Source organism: Hydra vulgaris, chromosome 03 (genome assembly GCF_038396675.1).
Source record: "Hydra vulgaris chromosome 03, alternate assembly HydraT2T_AEP".
NCBI lineage: Eukaryota > Metazoa > Cnidaria > Hydrozoa > Anthoathecata > Hydridae > Hydra > Hydra vulgaris.
Window position 1 is genome coordinate 63,605,183 of NC_088922.1, and position 19,794 is coordinate 63,624,976.

Here is a 19,794-nt window from a genome sequence, read left to right on the forward strand (position 1 = left end):
CAAACCTGTAATAATTTTTTTTTAGTGTTTTGCTTTGTAAAAGTGGTAAAACTCTGGCATTCCTAAGTATAATGTATAGTTTTTTTTATCAACTGTTGTTAAAAAGTTGTTTTAGCAAGTTAAAAAGTTACAAGAGGATCTTGGAAATCGTCAAAAATGTTTTGTTAAAATTTAAATACTATTTAGCATTTTTTTTACATTTATAATTTAAAAATGAAAATAAAAATAAAAGAAGAAAATATATGTAACAAATCGTTTAAACCTTTTAAAACTGTATTTAAAAGCGATTTACGCAATTAAAGTAGATCAAAGTTTCAATAAATAAATTTATTAACTCATTCATTAAAATTGCAAACAATTGTCTTTTGTTCTAGTTTTCTCTCAATAACATTAAACAAAGGAGAGAAGCAATTTAAAAAAGAAAACTGACGAAAATTGCTCAAAATGAAACAAGTTGAATATAAAAATGTTCCTGAAAAATAAAACAGAAAAATATTCCTATGAATAACCCAGCAAACATAGAAATTTTTTATTGAAACTTAATTGTATCTAAAAAAATTGTATCTACTTTTTTAAATGTCAGAATGTAATGACCTTTTTTTTTTTAGCCGCACCTAAATTCCCAATTTCGCTAAAACGCTGTATGAATTTTTTTTCTGGCTAATACCCTGTAAGTATACTCCAAACTGATCTAGACAAAGTTATTAACTGGACTAATACATGGACTAATGCATCTTAATATCGATAAATGTAAAGCTATGCACATTGATAAAAACAATCCTATGTCAAACTACACTCTTGCTGATTACAATACTAATATGAGATTTAATCTTGCAAAAACCAGCTACAAGATCTTGGTGTTTTAATAGCATTCAGTCTTAAATCTTCAGCACAAGCATGTAAAGCTGCCTCATTAGCTTATAAATTAATTAGTCAAATGAAATGTGCTTTTGTCAGTCATGATGTTAATCTCTGAAAAGTAGCATAAAAGGGAGATTCTGGGCCATAAAAATTTATGGCTATTTTACAACCATAAATTATATTATTATACAAAAAAATTATGGTTACATCATAACCATAATTTCTGAGCCAAACAAAAAAAATAATAATAATGGAAGTATAACAACCATAATCTATATATAAATTATGGTTACATCATAACCATAATTTCTGAGCTAAATAAAAAAAATTAAATTACAGTTATATCACAACCATAATCTATTAATATATTATGGTTACATTATATCCACAATTTCTGAGCCAAAAAAATTATTTTAAAAATTTTTTGTAATTTTAAATCAATTTTTTAAGTTAAGAATAATAGTAAATTTGTCCTTTTAAAGCATAAAAACTTCCAGATTGTCTAATTTGTTCATCCCCAGAGTTTAATGTAACCACTAATCTTCTTCCATCAGCAACACTAGGCATAGAATCGGTATAATTTGCGTAAAATGAGATAGTAGTTGTAGGATCAATTAGTGCTTTTGATTGATACAATAGTCCAGATGATGTATTATTAAATGAGGCTACATTAGCACCATTCCAGGAAAAAAGATAAAATTTTCTAAACCAGATGAACAGTAAAAACATGAACTATTAACATCATATCCAGGAAATATTGTATAATTATTATAGTTATATGGCATCCAAGGTTGTATAACAGAGTTAGTATTTACAGAAGAATTGAGTGCGACGTGTATGACATCTCTTGATTCCCACCAATTTCCAGATGCACCAACAATATGAAATCTAGCATATTTTAAATAAACACCATTATTATTACCTACAGTATCCAATAATATATATTCTCAACCATAAACTGTATTCAAATATTTAAATGTTGATAAGTATAAATTAGGAGATGAAATTGATTGTGGTATTAATGGAATTAATGTAATAAAAGGTTGTAGCCAATATGTTAGTGTATTACCAGTTTTATTGAGCAATTCAATTGCTTGATTGGCTTTAAATGGTAAAACAAGTCTAAAGTATCCTCCTAATCCAGTATTAGTAGATACATTACAATCTTGTAAAGAGTTTGCATAATATGATCTACCAAGTGAAGAAAATAAAAAATCAGTGGTTAAACCTATACTGTTTATTCCATTAATAAATGTAGAAGAAGAAGAATTTTCTATGCAAAGTGTATTATCTACGTATATTTTAATAAATATGTTACCTGGTACAGTTCCAGTAGCACTTGTTCCTGTAATTGCTAACCATAGTTTTCTGAGAATACCAGGACCACTATTTTGAATAAAAATTGCTGTTCCATCAGTGCCTGTATTTGGTGCAAGAGTCTGCGATTTTACTCCCATGCATGTTAATTTTGAATTTGGTATTATTTCTAAACTGCTAGGATTAGGTATTATATTATCAACATAATTTTTTGTAGCAGCGTTATTTGAGTTAGTAGGTTCTGCTAAATTTATCAGTTTATTAGAATTCATGTTAATATTACTAGTTGCATTATTTTGTCCATCTCTCCTAATAAAGTTAGTAGCTTGAGATGTTGTTAAACCATTTGCTACTTGATTTTCAGCTCAATAGCGTCTGAATTTTTTAACAGTTAATTATATATATATATATATATATATATATATATATAGAAAATTTTTTTTACCATAGATTATCAATAATATTCTGAAAATTAAATCCTTCATCTAGTTTTTTTAAAACATATACACACAAGTGTCCACAGAATGAGGTATTTCCAAACTGAACTCTTTCACTATTATAATAAATGGGACTTTTTAAATAATTAACAATTTTAACTGGTGGTGGTTGTGCATAAGAGTCAAAACTTTTTTAGTTTTTTTATCTACGTCTTTGTACCAGCAAATCCAATGAAATCCCCGCGTACTTGTATCTCCTTTATTTAATATTCCACATTCTTATTTTTAGGTAATTCATCTCTTACAAATACATCATTAAAATGTTTTATTTTTAGTTTTTTTGCTGCTTTGATCAATTGAATATTTGTTAGTGGCTCATTTGGTAAAATTATTCCTTCAACATTGATATGTTTATGATAATTGTTATTAATCTTTTCCATTTTTACTTGAAAATTATTGTTTTTTCTTCTTTTAGTTTGTAGTGTCCATATCCTAACGTGTGTTTACCATCTTCTAATATAACTCTTTGACCTCTTTATTGACCTCTTTGACCTACTTAGCCTCTTTGACCTCTTTGACTTATAAATTATTGTTTTTTCTTCTTTCTGTTTGTAGTGTCCATATGTGTGTATACCATCTTCTTTTATCGTCTTCTGAGCTTAATGCTATTTTATTGATCTCTTCTGTGTAAACTTCATGTAAATGGGATATTATTACATTCATTTTCCTAATATGAATCTTTTTATTTAATAAACAATCTTTGTAATTTTCATGTGTTATTTATTTTTTTACAACATTTTTCTTTACCCCCTTACATTTTTTGTTAACTTTTTCTGTGTACTTTGTAAGAAAATAACTTTAATCTGAGTCCTACAAATTCTTCATCTTGTGCTCCTTTTGATACATCTTTAAACTTTCATAATACTAACTTATTAGCACCATCTTTAAAACCTACATTATTAATTGCTGGGTGCTTTGGGTCAAATTCACTAGTGTCAAATTTACTTTCAATATCTTTAGAAATATCTGCGTAAAAGTCTTCTGTTTTTATTTCATATAATAAAGAATCTCTATTTGTGAATAATAGTTTTGCTCAATCAGAATATTTATTCTTTATGTAATCATAGTGAAATTCATACATTAGTGTTTTACTTAAATTTAATATACACATACCTAAGTAAAGTGGTTTGTTATAAAGTAATTTTGTTCTTTTCATATGTATTGCTATTAAGTTTTCATTAAAAATTGTTCTACTTTTATAGATGGGTTTAGATGCTAATTTAACAGCTGCATCTCTGTTCGTAACTAACCTAATATCAACTCTGTTTTCAATATTTGTTTTTCTATACATTGTTTTTCCAAATACTGAATTACTCATGAGTTTAAAAAAGTTTTTTTCAAACTTATTAGTTGCTTTAATTCTTAGAATTGTATTTAGTTCAATGTATTCACTAAACCATGCTCTTTCTTCAAACTTTATACCTCTATGAATTTTTGTAATCTTTAATCCTTATCTTTCATAAAATTTAAGATTTTCATAATGAACTATATAATTTTTCTTATTATTCAAGTTAGGCACTAATTTTTAACTTTATCAATAGCTATTCTTTCAGGTGCAAGTGGATAATCATTATGATCATCATGTAGATTTTCAGGGTAATCTAAATCAACTTCTCGTATGCAGGAAATTAATTTCCAGTTTACTAACTCGTTTTCATCCATCCACTTAAAACCATGTGTAGAAAGTGGTTTACTCATTGCCCACCCATACAAATTATTAGCATCTAGATACTGTATATATGTTGATTGTTTGCTTTGATCATACACATCATCCATGTACTTATTATTAGAAGCTCCTAACCTATTAGATATTCCAATAATTCCACCTCTTATTCCTTGCATTATCATCAATATCATATCATATCACTCAGCAATTCTAATTTTATTTTTGTTTTCTTTAATGCTGCATCCCAAGCTAATTATGGTGATGTATAATACCAAGCAGGATCTAATTTATAACAAATAATACAAACATCTCTAAAACTTTCAAATACATCAGTAAGTAACAGCATATCTGAAACGTTGTACAAATCATGATAATCTCTGAATGTTTTACAATTAAACTCATTTCATACAATTTGTGCATGTGAGTAATCATCATCACTTTTATCTTCATCATTTAATTTTGAAAAGAACAATTCTTTTGTTGGTAATTGTATTTCAGAATATTTATTAATAGAATCAACCCAATCATATGGGTACACACCTTTTCTTAGTAAAAAATCTAATTTTTTACCTGAATATAATTTTCCAAAATTTTTACATTGATCTTTTGTTAAATTCTTTGCTAAATCATCAGACATAAATCTATAACTATCTATGAAACGGAATTCACGCTTAATTTCAACTTTCTCAACATCTTTATTAATAAACTCACAACTTTAATTTCTCTAGAAAAGCTAATATATTTTTCTTCATTGTTTAGTATACAACTCAACTTTCCTCCTGACAATTTCTTTATAAACAAGTGAGAATCATAACCAGATAAATTGTGAAGTATAACTGAAAAGAATTTTCGAATTACATATTTTAAATTGCAATTTTGATGAGCAGCACCTCTATATTTTCCAGTACATTATCTTTTTCAAGATCTTCTCCACAGAAGTGACATGAATTTGCAGCATTAAAATCATCCTTGTTTTCAGGAGTATATATCATCCTTTTTGGAAATTTAATCATATAAATTTTCTTAATACCTTTTTCTAAGCTGTCAACAAAAACTTGTGCAACATCCATTTCATTACTCACAGCAAATGTAACTGTACTGCTTTGATAAATACTTTCGTCTAAACATTTAATATAATAACAGAATGTTTGACACACGTAAAATATGAACTGATAAATTTTCATATTGAAATACATTGACACTGATATCTATATTATTTTTCTCAAATTGTGTAATTTGGTTTAATGATACTGGAAATTCTATTTTTTCCCAATTTATTTTTTCAGCTTGATTTTTAAGCTCCTTATCTACTCTTTCAGGATGATTATCTGTTGGATTTAATGCTCTTGCAATACACCACTTAAAACACTCATTATCTTCATTTTTTATATAAATTATTGCCTTTTTAGTTGCTAAATTTTTATCAAGTGGAATGTATGATTTAGCTTTAATAGGATTATACTCAATAATATTTATATCCATCTTTTTAATAGAAACAAACCTCCAACTTGACCCTAACCGTTGAAATGATGATAAATTTTCTAGAATTCTCAGTTTTGATATTTCATATAATTCATTAAAATCTGTTGATTCTAATACAACTTGATTCATCGTTACAAATGGAGCAGTTGTGATTTTAGTTTCTCCTATTTTAATATCAGAACACTCCATTTCACAAGAGAGAACTATATAAACCTTTGATTTTCTATTTTCATTTAGTATTTTAATCGCACTATTTTTTACAAGATTCATAAATGATAAAGCATCATAGCCTTTTTCACCTAAAGATGTAATCCAATCTGCAATAGAATTATATATATTACTTGATTCTTTTTGAGATATTGCTGTATTGTTGCAATAAAAGGTGTAGGGGTTAAAATTGTTGAAGATGCTATATCCAGAATTGGTTTAATTTAATAGACACTGGTTTATTTCTAATTGATTTTAATCTTTCATATTTTGGATCTGTAATTTTTTCTGGTGTTTCACGATTTTTTCTAGGTCTCCCAACTGGTCTTTTATCATTTACTTATTTTACTGAATGTATTCTAGGTCTACCAACTGATCTTTTCTCATTTACTTCTTTCACTTCAGTCATAATAGATTCTTTATTTAATAACCCATTATCCATAGCAATCATTAGCAATGTAGCGAGATTGTCAGATATTTTTGAAATGTTATTTTCCTCTAATAGATTTTTTAAATTTTTCTTTGTATATTTTATATTCATTTTATCATAAAAAGAAAAAAAATTTAACTTATTTTCAAAAAATTTTTAATAAACAATATTTATTTTATTTCCATCTGATTGAAATTGTAACAATTTATCAGATATTACAACAGCAAATGCTTAAGTATCTGCTGGAACAGCTGCATTAAATGTTGATTTAATTTGTACATCTACTACTGATGATTTTAATCTTTCTGATTGTTTACTAACATCAAAAACCATAAGTGGGTATTAATGTTCATAGCCAGAAGGAGTTATGTTGTTTTTTGTGATCAATTCATTCATTCCATAAAATTTTTCACTAAACACAGATGCATCTCTATAAAATTGATGATTTGGGAATGATAAATTATAATCTGCAGGATATCTTTCCAGATTAAGCATAATGTACATATTTTTCAAGTCACAATGATCAAATATTAAAGGATTAAGTTCTTGGTTTCCATCTTTATTTGTTTGGAATCCAACAAGGATGTATCTTGGCTTTTCAGGAGATGTCTTTACACTCACTTTACATCTCCTTTCCAGGAGATGTCTCCAAGAAAATGTAGTAGATTGTGGAACAGATATAGTATCACACTGCCGCGCATGAAAATATACTGGAAGTGTCACTTTTGATTCAATAGTTTTATAAAGATTAATCTTTTCTACATCTGATGGGATCACATGTGGTATGAACAATGATATTATATCAAGATTAACTTTTCCTGCAGCTACAGCAGCAAGTCTAAAAATTGCATCATCATCACTTTTTCTTACAAGAGTTAGTGTATGTTTAAATTTATATATAACTTTGCCGTAATCATCACAAAATCCAAAAATGTGCCTTAAAGGTATGCTAAATGAAAATGTTCCTTTTGCAGTTGGTTTCTGAATAATGTATGCTTGTCTTACTGCAAACCCTTGGTTATCAGCAAGTACTGCTGTTGTTGTAGAATCTTTATACCACAATTGATTTAATCCTTGTGCTAATTGAAAGTCGTTTAGGTATTTAAGCATTCCTAACATTGTAGTTGCCTGACCTGGATGATAAACAGCTTCTACTTCTTGGTTTAATAATTGGTATGTTATTTGTTTAAATAAATGCATAATACCATTATTTGTAAGTGACACTGCATTTGCATTAGCATAAGCTGTTGCATCAGTTTTAAGAAGCCTTCCTTTAAACAAGAGAAAAGCCTCAGACGGAAGTGTGAACAAATCTCGTTGCTCAACGTTGATTCTTATTTCTCCAGAACTATTTAGATTTGTACAAGCCATTGGCTCATTATCATGGAATTCAAATCTTTCAATTTCTTCACCCACAGTTAGGATTTGTGTAAAATTTAATACTTCAGACATTTTGTTTTTTTTATATACATTATAAAAAAAAATTTTTTTGCCAACTAATAACTGTATAAAAAATTATCTAAGTCTAAGACTGCGTCCTTTTTTAATTAGATCTTCTATTCTTATAGCGTTTTCACTTGAGATTTTTTTCTGTTGATTTTTTATCGCAGCCCCCATCATTATTTTATTTATATTTGTTGTTACCTCATCTCCATTATTTATTAAATTTGAAATTATTTCTTTACTTTTTGTATTAATAGCAGTATTTGGTTGTGAAACTAATTTTGAAGAAGCTTTTTCAATCAGTTGTTTTCCTTTTTGAACTGCAACATTGCTAGCAGCTTCTATTGCTGGCGTAGAAACTTCTTTTCATACTGATTTAGCAGCAGTTATTGCAGTTTTTCCTAATTCACTTGCAGCCAACCTCTTCAACATAGCTGATGCTACTCTTGTTGCTTTTGACGCTGCTGCCCATTATATCACTGCTGTCGAATATATCACTTCCTCCAGCAACATGTTTCTTTACATATCTCTTAGTATGAATAATTAGCATTTTTTATGTACTATATATATATATATATATATATATATATATATATATATATATATATATATATATATATATATATATATATATATATATATATATATATATATACATATGCATTGAGATATATGTAATTATAAATTATTTTGTATCAATTAATACTGTTCACTATTTATAACACCTTGCCATAATAATTCATCACAAATTGCAACAGCTTCATATCTAGATCCAGTATTACCTGCTTTCCATGCAGCTATACCTAATTCAAGCATTTTAACTAGTGCATTAGGGTTGCTAGGAAGAATTACAGCTTATAATCCAGTTCCTTTTGATTCACGCTTCTCATTTTTTGTTTATATCTCTCCAAATTGGAGCTATTATTTCTCTGTATTTTCCACTCCTAGATGACCTTGGTTTGTATGGGTTTATAGTTTCCGAACCTCAAGATCGTGGTTTCTTCATAAGAAGGCATTAGTTCTTTATATGCATGCTTAGCCATTATTTCAGGATAAGCATTTGAAAAAGTGAGTGCAAATTTATTAGTTTGATCGTGTAATTTAGATATGTTTTCCTATATTCAAGCTTGACTATCAACTAATGGCTTGTACAATTTTGTCAAGTCTAACTGTAAATTAGCTTCACCCATCTTTTCATATAAATTATTCTGCTGTATTCTTTTTTTACTATCTAAGAATTCTTTAACAATTTAAAATCTCTTTTTTCAGGATCTTCAATTTTTAGAAATGACATTTTATTTACTATAAAATAAAAAAAACACATGTTGTGTTTTATGTTTTACATTTGTTTTGCGTTTCATGTTTTACGTTTTTTTATGTTTTTTTTTACATTTTATTTTAAAAAAATATTTTGTATTTTTTCGTTTACATTTTTGCTAAATCTACTTTGGAGTATATTATTTGCCTCATCTCTTCCTTGTTTAATTAATGACTCCTTAGTTTGTTCATCAATTTTAGTTTTTATTTTTGTTCTAATTTGTTCAAGCATTACTTGAAATTTTTCAAGTTCACCAAGTATTAATTCATATTTATTGTCATTTATATGCTCATCTACTAAAGCTTTAGAAATATAATCACTTACTGTATTTAGTTTTGAATCAGCAAGTACCTTAATCTTTTCATGATTTGCTGCTTTTAAATTTAATTTTTTATTAATTTGTCCACCTATTATTGATAACACACCTGCTCCTAATGCTATACCCTCACATACAATAGCTACTGGTGCTGCAATTATTGTTGTCAAAAAACCAATTCCAATAGTTCCAAGTGCCATGGTGCTTGCTAGTAATACATTATCAACTGCTGAAATTATTTTTACAGCTCTTCTCTTTTCCCTCTCAAACTCTATTTCTTTTTGAATCTCAATAATTTTTTGTAGACAATATACATGAGCTTGGTTTTCAACAGGTGACTGATTTTCATCAGGTGCACCTGGAAGAGTTGAATATATTTTATTATAATTATATTCCATTTTTAACAAGGGGAAAAAAATATTTTCAAAAACTATTTACAATAAATTAATAAAACATAAACCTTCTCCTTTTTTAATTAATATATCAGAAACAGAATTATTACCAACATTTACTACAGTAGCAGCAACAGACTCTGATATTACAGAATCTTGTAAACTTAACATTTTTAATTAAATTCTTGTTTTAATGAAACTAATGCAACACCTTTATTAATTGCTACACCAAACATTAAAAGAATATACTGATGTGATAAAGATTTCATTGTAATATCATGTTGTGCAAATATTTCATATCTATTCTCATTTATTAATACTGAAGGGTGTTCTAAATCTTTGTGTGGCTTCAAAGGTATTTGAGGAAGTTCAACTTTTTTATATTTATTTATAAATTTATGCATTAGCGGATTATTTCTTGACGTTTTAATTTTTTATATATGTGAAAAAAGATTTTCAAAAAAATCGGAGAATCATATTCAAAAATGGAATATCAGCAAATGGTGAATTTGGTCCTAATAATAAACCAGAGCCTGCTGATGTATATCCATTCCCACTATGTAAGTACATTCCATCGCCTACAGTATTTCCTTTACTCCATGGTCTCAAATATAAACCAGATCCTGCAGCTGTCATTTTAACTTCTTGTCCATTCTTTTTTAAGTACACAATATCACTTTCGGAAATTTTATCAACTATAATTTCCATTTTGATCAAGCAATTTAGTTTCCATTTTTGAAATTTTTTTTAGTGTTACTGGTAAGTTAATAAGTTAAGTAAGTTTAAGGGCTCTTGAACAATTTTAAATCCTGGACCTACAGTTGGGAAAAATGAATATATAACGTTTTCTGTTCATTCATTTATATAGGATGATTCTATTATACCACTTGCAACATGTATACTATTAACACTTAATATGTTTACTATATTAGTTGATTCATGGTAACCTGATGAATATATTCCAATGTTAAAACCAAAAACAGTTCTAACTGAATTTGAAGTTGTAAAATCAACTTTATAACCAGATGCAATATTTAAAACTGATCTTAATCTATTATTATTTCCTTCAAGTTTAATATCTGCAACTTCTGCGCTTATATGCTCATTTTCTGACATAATCAATTGAATATATCCATTTATATCAGTAATCTCATAACATCCTTCTGGAATGTTTATATCATGTCAAGTTCCTCCATTATCTGTGCTATATCTAAAATTGTTGTTTCAAGAATCAATATTAAGAAAACTGTAAGATGTCTCTAAACTAACTAAAGCCATTTCATATTCTTTATCTTGCTTAAGTTGAATAATAGGAGCAAACTTAGTTTTTATGTTACCGCCATTTCCACTTGATAATATATTAAAAGACATTCTTTTTATATACAAGACAATATTTCGAAATTCACAAGCTGGTATATAAAAATTATCTAATCCACTACTATATTTTCCATAATCTCGTTTAGAAGATAGATCTATAATAACAAATCCATGAAGCTCTGACCTTACAAAATCTTATAAACTCATCTTTTGTCATATCACTTGAAACATGATTTTTATAAATATGATTTAAATTTTTTGAATCTTGTGGAAATAAGCAAATAAAATTTGTATTTTCTCGTATAGTTTGCCTTAGTAACTTAAAATAATTTTGTGCTAGATAGATATACTACTATGCCTTCCTCTATAATATTTTTCTCACTTATTTTGTTTTGTTAATTGTAAATCATCAAATATCATCAAATTATTTTTATGAATATCAAGATCTTCAGGATCTGGTAAATCCTCAGCTGTTTCAAAAAACTTACACTCCATATCTGTTTTCTCATTTAATTTTTCTATTTTGTCTTGTAACTTAAATAGTTCAAGAATAACTTTTTTTTGTAATTTTTTTTCAAAAGATTGTTTTAATATTTTGTATTCTGGCTAAAAAAGAGATTTTCCAAAAACTTGTAAATTATTATAGTCTAACCATTCAGGTCTTAAAAGTAAATTCAATAGTAAAGTAGTTTTTCCGCAACCTGACTTTCCAACAATAATTCCTCTTATACTTTTAGGTAACAACTTATTATTATTATTCCCTTATTGTTATTCATATTCCATGTTATCATGGAATGTGAATAACAACTATAATATCTATTTTTGTATTTACTCTATATAAAAACATGTACTGTGTTAAATGTAAAAACAAAACAAATACACTAAACTTACAAAATGTTGTAAGTAAAAACAAAAAAAAATTATGCAACGTGGAACTTGGGCAATTTGCGGAAAGACAAAAACTACATTTGTATCAGCAAGAACAGGGGGTCATTTAGTTCAATTAATTCAGCAACAAGTAAAATAAAACTGCCATGGTCAAAGTTCCCAGGGGAAATGCATTTACCTGGTATGAACTTTGCAGGTCCTGGTACTAATTTAAATGAACAATTAACTTCTACTGACACATATAAAGAATGGAGTAAACCTGTAGATAGAGTTGATAATGCAGTTTACCATCATGGTCTTACTTGTAAATACTTTACAAATATAGCAAAAAGAAATGAAGCTGATAAAATTATGCTTGAAGAAATGGATGCTATAATGTATCCAACAATACGTGAAAGAATTGAACGAGGTATTATAAAACCTACCATATCAACTAAAGCAAAGTTTGGATTGGGTGTTCAAAAAAACTACCAATTTAATAGATCAGTTGTAAAACATTTCAGAAAAAGAAAAGTTTTAGTAAATAGAATTGATGAAATATGGGCTGTTGATTTAGTCAACATGCAATCTTTTTCTAAATTCAATGACGCTATAAAATACTTATTAATGGTGATGTTTTTTCAAAGGACGGATGGATTGTTCAATTGAAGAGTAAAACTGGAGTTGATGTTGCTGATGCATTTAATAAAATCTTTAAAGAAAGGTGTAATAAGATATGGGTGGATAAAGGCTTAGAATTTTATAATAAGCACGTTAAAGCGCTGGGTGTTCAGTTATATTTAACTGAAAATGAAGAAAGTTTTGTAGTTGAACATTGGAATAGAACAATGAAAGAGAAAATGGTTAAGTACTTTTCAGCTAATTCTACAAGAAAACATATCAATGTTTTAGATGAAATGTTAAATAAATAAAACAACAAAAGGCATTCTTCAATTAAAATGACACCAGTCACAGCTAGCGATAAAAAGAATGAGAATATTGTTTCGTTGAATCTAAATGGAAAGGTACAATTAGAGCCCGTTAAACCAAGGTTTTCAATTAGTGATAGAGTTAGGATAACTAAAAAGAAGGTAACGTTTGAAAAAGGGTACACACCGCGATGGACTGAGGAGGTTTTTACTGTGTCAAAGATTCAGTTCACAGATCCGCTGACGTATAAAATAACTAACGATAATGGTAAAGAAATATAAGGTACTTTAATGAACAAGAACTGCAAAAAACAAAAAAAAATATTTAGGATTGAAAAAGTTATACGTAAACTCAAAAAACAAATCATTAGTAAAGTGGTATGGGTACCCTGAGATGTTCAACTCATGGGTTGACAATAAAGAATTGATAAGTATGTAAAAAATAATGGAAAAAGATTAGTGGTTACAAACTCCGGGGATGATTAAATTGGACAGTCTGGAAGTTTTTATGCTTTAAAAGGAGAATTTTACTATTACGCTTAACTTAAAAAAATTGATTTAAAATTAAAAAATTTTTATAAAATAATTTTTTTGACTCAGAAATTATGGTTATGATGCAACCATAATATATTAATAAATTATGGTTGTGATATAACTATAATTTAATTTTTTTTTATTTAGCTCAGAAATTATGGTTATGATGTAACCATAATTTATATATAGATTATGGTTGTTATGCTACTATTATTACTTTTCTTATTTGGCTCAGAAGTTATGGTTATGATGTAACCATAATTTATATCTTAATTATAGTTGTTATACTACCATTATATTATTTTTATTTTTTTTTTATTTTTTATTTTGGCTTAGAAATTAAGGTTATGATGTAACCATAATTTTTTGTACAATAGTATAATTTATGGTTGTAAAATAGCCATAAATTCTTTTGGCCCAGAATCCACTTTTTATACTACTCTGGAAGAAATCATATACTTGCTATGTTCATCCACACCTTAAATTTGCAGTGCACGCATGGAATCCTCACCTCCAAAAAGATATAAATCTTTTTGAATCAATTCCACATTGTGCGACACAAATACCACATGCAATAAAATAAATTAACTATAAAATTAGATGCAAAAATTTAACATCACCCCATTAGATAGTAGACGTAAGTGTAGCGATATGATTCAGCAATTTAAAATATCATACACATCAATAATATACAATGGATTAAACCACAAATAATTATTACAGCTCCTGCTGATCAAATTAGATCACAACGAAGACTGGAAATTATCAGCCTAGACATCACTTTTTTACAAATTTTATACCAAAGAATTGTTTAAGATATTGTTTAACAATTTGGACAATTAATTAACAAAACTGCCGCAGGGCATCATCTACTGTTGATTTGCTCCGCACTATTTAACCCTTGTTTAAATGTGCTGCACATTTTTATACAACTACTAACTACTACTACTACTACTACTACTACTACTACTACTACTACTACTACTACTACTACTACTACTACTACTACTACTACTACTACTACTACTACTACTACTACTACTACTACTACTACTACTATTATTAGAATGATTAAATTTAATGATTTAAAAAAAAATTTAGTCAGCAAATTAAAAAAAAAATTCAGCAAATGTGTTTGCGCTGGCCCTGTTTACAAGTATTTAGGGCAACAGACAATTTTAGAAAAATATAACTTGTATGTAAACCAATGTTGAAATGAGTCAATTACAAAAAGTAACAATTTGAAATAAAAAATAGAAGTAATAAATGTAATAAAAAATAAATGTATTGCCACAAAATCTCATTTAATAACCAACAAAAAAAGTAATTTATAAAAAATTATACAACTTAATAATGAACTAGTTGGATAAATTTAACTTGAAAGAAGGTTTTAAATAATAGCTTAAATAAGGTTTTAAACAATAATGATTCGTAAAATGCTATCAGAGTGTGGGTTAAATGTTTTTCACTCGCTAAATAGATTAGCTATTTCTACAACAATTAGGTATAAATTTAAAAAGAAAATAAAATAAACCTTTTTAATTCGTTTTTTGGCATGAAATTTCAACCCTTTAAGAGAGAAATCAAAGCATGAAACAAATTCTGAAACAGCAGTAGAACCTTGTGCCAGCATTACAGCCATGCATTTTAAAACAGCAATAACCAAATCTGTAGATGCATTGACACTTAATGATGAATAGAGAAGTTTGATGTGATTTTGAAGTACTTTGTTTACAATAAATAAACCAGTAGATTTCAGATTTGAGTCTAATGCTTGATCAGATGTCCATAATAAAACACATTCAAAGGCTTCCCATATTAACGTTAACTATAAAAACATTAAAATGCTTTGTATAATAGTTCTATAATAAAACATAACATAAAAAATTAAGGCAAAAAAATAGACAACTAATTATCATTTTATTTATAGAGAAAATGTATTAAAGGCTCTTACTTTTTTTATTTTGCAAAGTATTGCAAACCATTTGGCTGAATACCAAATACTAGATATAGTATATGGTTTTCAGCCAAATAGTTTTTCATACCAAATACTAAACTTTTATGCGTTTTTTTGTTTTGTTTAGGTTTAACTACTTTTTTATTATTTATTAGAACAAATATTTGATATTTAAAATCTATTAATTTTAAGTTATGATAAAAACCTTTCCATCGTTTGATGATAGCAAATGATTGCGCTTTTTCTCATAAATTATACATAGTTCAAAACACTGCGACTCACAAATAATAAAAAAATTTAGTTTTATTTGGATAATGTTTTGCTTTTGCTGATCATCACTTGTAAGAGTTTGCTGCCAAATTAAAGCAAAAAGTTTTATGCAAAAATCTATTTAATTTGCAATTAGACATTTCTTTTCCAAATCTTCATATGTGTGCATATTTTCTGTAGAGATTGGTTTTTTCGTTTACATTTTTTTTTATGAAGTGGAGATAAATCATCATCAGAGCTATTAGACACAGGTAATGTTTCATTGGGTATTCAAATACAAAATAATAATCTATTAATTATGTTAAAATAGTTTATGGAATTATGAATTATACCAAGATAAATAGGTAAGTCAGGAAACTCTTTTTGGTCTAAAGCTAAACGCGATCAAGCATCAGGGCTGCCAATTTAGAAAAACAGTAAATTAAAGTCAGGTCATGAAATCCCGCAACTGGTAACATGTAACCCAGTACAATCTGCTTCATATCCTACTGCCTTGAAATAGGCTTTTGGGCAAAGGCTTGGAAAAGTCAACTCTAACTTAAAATGCCCTCAACCTTAGGGCTCTTGGTTGAGTAAAGACCAAAGATGGTGTCTCAATAAAAATATTTATCTTGGGTTGATGTTAAATGCATCCGGCTGCTGTATTGAAGAAGGCCTCCTAGGCAAAGACTTAAGGGTTAAACAGATTCTATCTGTTGACCAGTCTCGCACCCCTTCTTCATCTTTTAGGCTAGTGCAGATGTATTTATAACACATTGTTTCCAGTTTAAAATCTTGACTCAATGCATGGCTTTTGCTTGTGCCTCTTTTTTATGACTAGACAACTCATTCTTTTATCTCCTAATGAGGGTACAGCTCTAAAACTCAGTTTATTGTTCTGAGACCGGCTGGCTGTCAGGTTTACTGAACTCTGTGGTAACTCTCAGAGAGGCTGACTCCATCAACAGTTGTAAAATATCAGAGTACTAACAGTACAATGTTGTGCATGAATGGTGTCTCTTATCATACTTTTGGTGTGCATTGTCGAGGCCACATATGGAGCCCTTTGTTACAGCTTACAGTTTACAAATAGTAATGAGGCAAATGCTTGAACTATTAAATAGTGTACTGAGTACTATTTATGCTTTGAGTCAAGTTCTTAAACAAATTTAAAAATGACTTAAGAACCAAAAACCAAAAAACACAAAAAACTATTGCCATCATCAAGTTCTCTAAACCTATCATTCACTAATATTCATGGCCTTTGAAGTAACTTTTCTTCTGTTGTATCTTATTTCTTGCAAAGTTCACCAGACCAGGCTGTCTCATTTTGTGATCTTAGTGTTGATGGTTATCTTCCTTTAATTCTTAAAGACTTGAATAGTCACATGCTTGGCATGGGCATTTACATTTGTAAAAATTCACTCATTTGTCAGGAAACTAGGTTTGAATTCACAGACTATTCTTTTATGTGCTTTTGTTTAGCACTCTATCGCCTTTCTCTTTGTTCTATATTGCTCTCCTTCATCTCAAGACGGCACTCTTTTCAATGTTATTTCTGATCAAATTAACCAAGCCCTCTCTCTCTTTGTCCATCAGCCTAAAGCAAAGCTGAAGTGTTTGCTAAGAATTTTTCACCAATATTATTTCTTTGTTCCTCTAGTCGCGTTCTACCTAATATTGCTGACAAACAGGTTGATCCATCGCTTGATGTTTGTGTAACCCCAGCTTCTGCATCTAAAGTGACTTCTTGTCAAACACTTTTACAGCTTGTGGTCCAGACAACATACCTGTTATAGTCTTGCAGAAGTGTTTTCCAGAGCTGTCGTCTATACTTTAAAATCTATTTAACAAGTGCTTATCAGAGTCTTGCTTTCCAGCCTCCTGGAAAGCGGTATCTGAATCTTTAATTAACAAACACTTAACCTCTCATATCGAAACTTACTTTCTGATCATCAATATGGATTTCCATCTTCTTGCTCTACAGCTGATTTGCTAACAGTAATAACCAATAGAGGTGGAGAGGTTAAGGCTATCGCTCTTGACATTTCTAAAGCTTTTGATAAAGTTTGACATGCTGGTCTTCTCCATAAGCTTTCTTTTTATGGTGTATTAGGTAAGATCTTTAAGATTATTGAATCCTTCCTTTCTAATTGTAGTATAAAAGTTGTCCTCGATGGAAAGCACTCTTCTTCATATCCTGTAACTTCAGGGGTTCCTCAAGGTTCTATCCTTGGCCCTATACTCTTTTTAATTTACATTAACGATCTTCCAGATATTCTTACATCTAAGGTAGCATTGTTTGCTGATGATACTACCATTTATTCTTGTCGTGATAAGAACCCAACACTCTCTGATTGCTTAGAGGGAGCATTTGAGCTTGAAAAGGATCTTATGTCTGCTACAGCATGGGGCTCTTGGTGACTTGTGAACTCTAACTCTTTAAGATAAAACCCAATTTTTCAACCAATTGTTATTGCAATAATTTAGATCTTCCTTTATTTATGAATAGTAATGTACTCAATGAGTCATCTACCCTTTATCTTCTAGGATTAACTCTTATTTCCGATCTTTCTTGGAAACCATATATCAAATCCATTGCAAAATTAGCATCTGCTAAGGCTACGTCTCTTTATTGTAGTTGACACTTTCTTACTCTGGATTCTATTCTTTATCTCTATAAATTTCAAATCTGTACTTGTATGAAATACTGTTGCCATATCTGAAGCAGATCTTCGAATGATGTCCTTATTATTTTAGACAAGATGCAAAAACACATTCTCAACATAGTTGGACCTGCTCTTGCAGCCAACCTCCAACCATTATCATAAACCATTGTCAACCTCCAACCATTGTCATAAAGTTGCTTCCTTTTTTTTTTTACAAATACTATAATGGGCACTGCTCTAAAGAGCTAGCATCTCTTGTGCCCATCTACTGAAATTCATTCTCATGTTACTGGTCATTCAATTAGATCTCATCATTTTACTGTGACTGTTCCTCAGTGCTCCAAAAACTTTGAAAATTTTGACTTGTATACATATACATTTTTATTTTTTTATTTTTATTTATTTATTATTTTTTTTATTTTTTTTTTTTAAATTTCATCTTCCATCGTCAAGCAACACATTGCTTGACGATGGAAGTATCAAGCCGTATTTGAATTCTGTAGTTGCTGAGTTATCACTACAAGGTAAAACTGAAAAGATAACCGCCAATATGATAAATGGAAAAATTAATTAATTTGAAATAATGCCATTGGAATCATTGGAGTCTGCCACTGGAGTCATTGAATGGAAAAACTATCAAAATGCAAGCTTTTACAGAATTTAGCTGGAAACTTGGAAAATATGACCACTAAATAAATTAACAAGTTTGCTTGTTAATTTATTTAGTACAGTGTTAATATTATTATGAGTTAAAATTGCCATGGATAGAAAAATAGATATTCATATGATAATTATATAATGGCATTAAACCAAATAAAAACACAGAAAAATGTCTTATTAAAAACAAGTCTTGGATGATATGATGTATGATCATGATAATATTATAAGCCAATATGAAGAGATATTTGGATTGTGTACTTACCATACTTTCTAATTCTCCGTCCTGAAAAACCAACTACAAAAGCTAGAATTGTGTTAGATAGATCTGCAAAATACAATTAATGACATTAATTATCAAGGTCCAAAACTTCAAAAAAACTTTGTGGTAGTTTTTGATTTCAAAACGATCCATCGCATTAGCCTGTGATATTGCAAAAAGGTATTTAAGAATCTGAATACATAAAGATAATCGAAGATATTAATAAATTTTGGAGAAATCTGATCCAACTGTAGAACCTGATGTTTAATCCAGTTTAATCGGCTTTTGGAATTCGGAATCATCGTCTTTTATTGCACAATTTGTAAAAATTTGTTAACCATGCAAGAAAATAAGCATACAAATTTCCTTTGACTTCTGAAGCTGTTCTTGAAGCAACTTATGTGAATGATACAATAGTTTCTTT

At 28.6% G+C, this 19,794-nt stretch overlaps 1 protein-coding gene across 1 annotated transcript in view; it reads right to left on the reverse strand.

Moving 5' to 3' along the window:
• LOC100204624 (uncharacterized) overlaps positions 1-19,794 on the reverse strand; it is a 132,439-nt gene that overhangs the window by 90,180 nt on the left and 22,465 nt on the right. Inside the window, exon 3 of the mRNA XM_065793968.1 lies at positions 15,111-15,404. Within this exon, the coding sequence (XP_065650040.1) occupies positions 15,111-15,404 (294 nt within the window). The remainder of the gene's footprint in view (positions 1-15,110; positions 15,405-19,794) is intronic.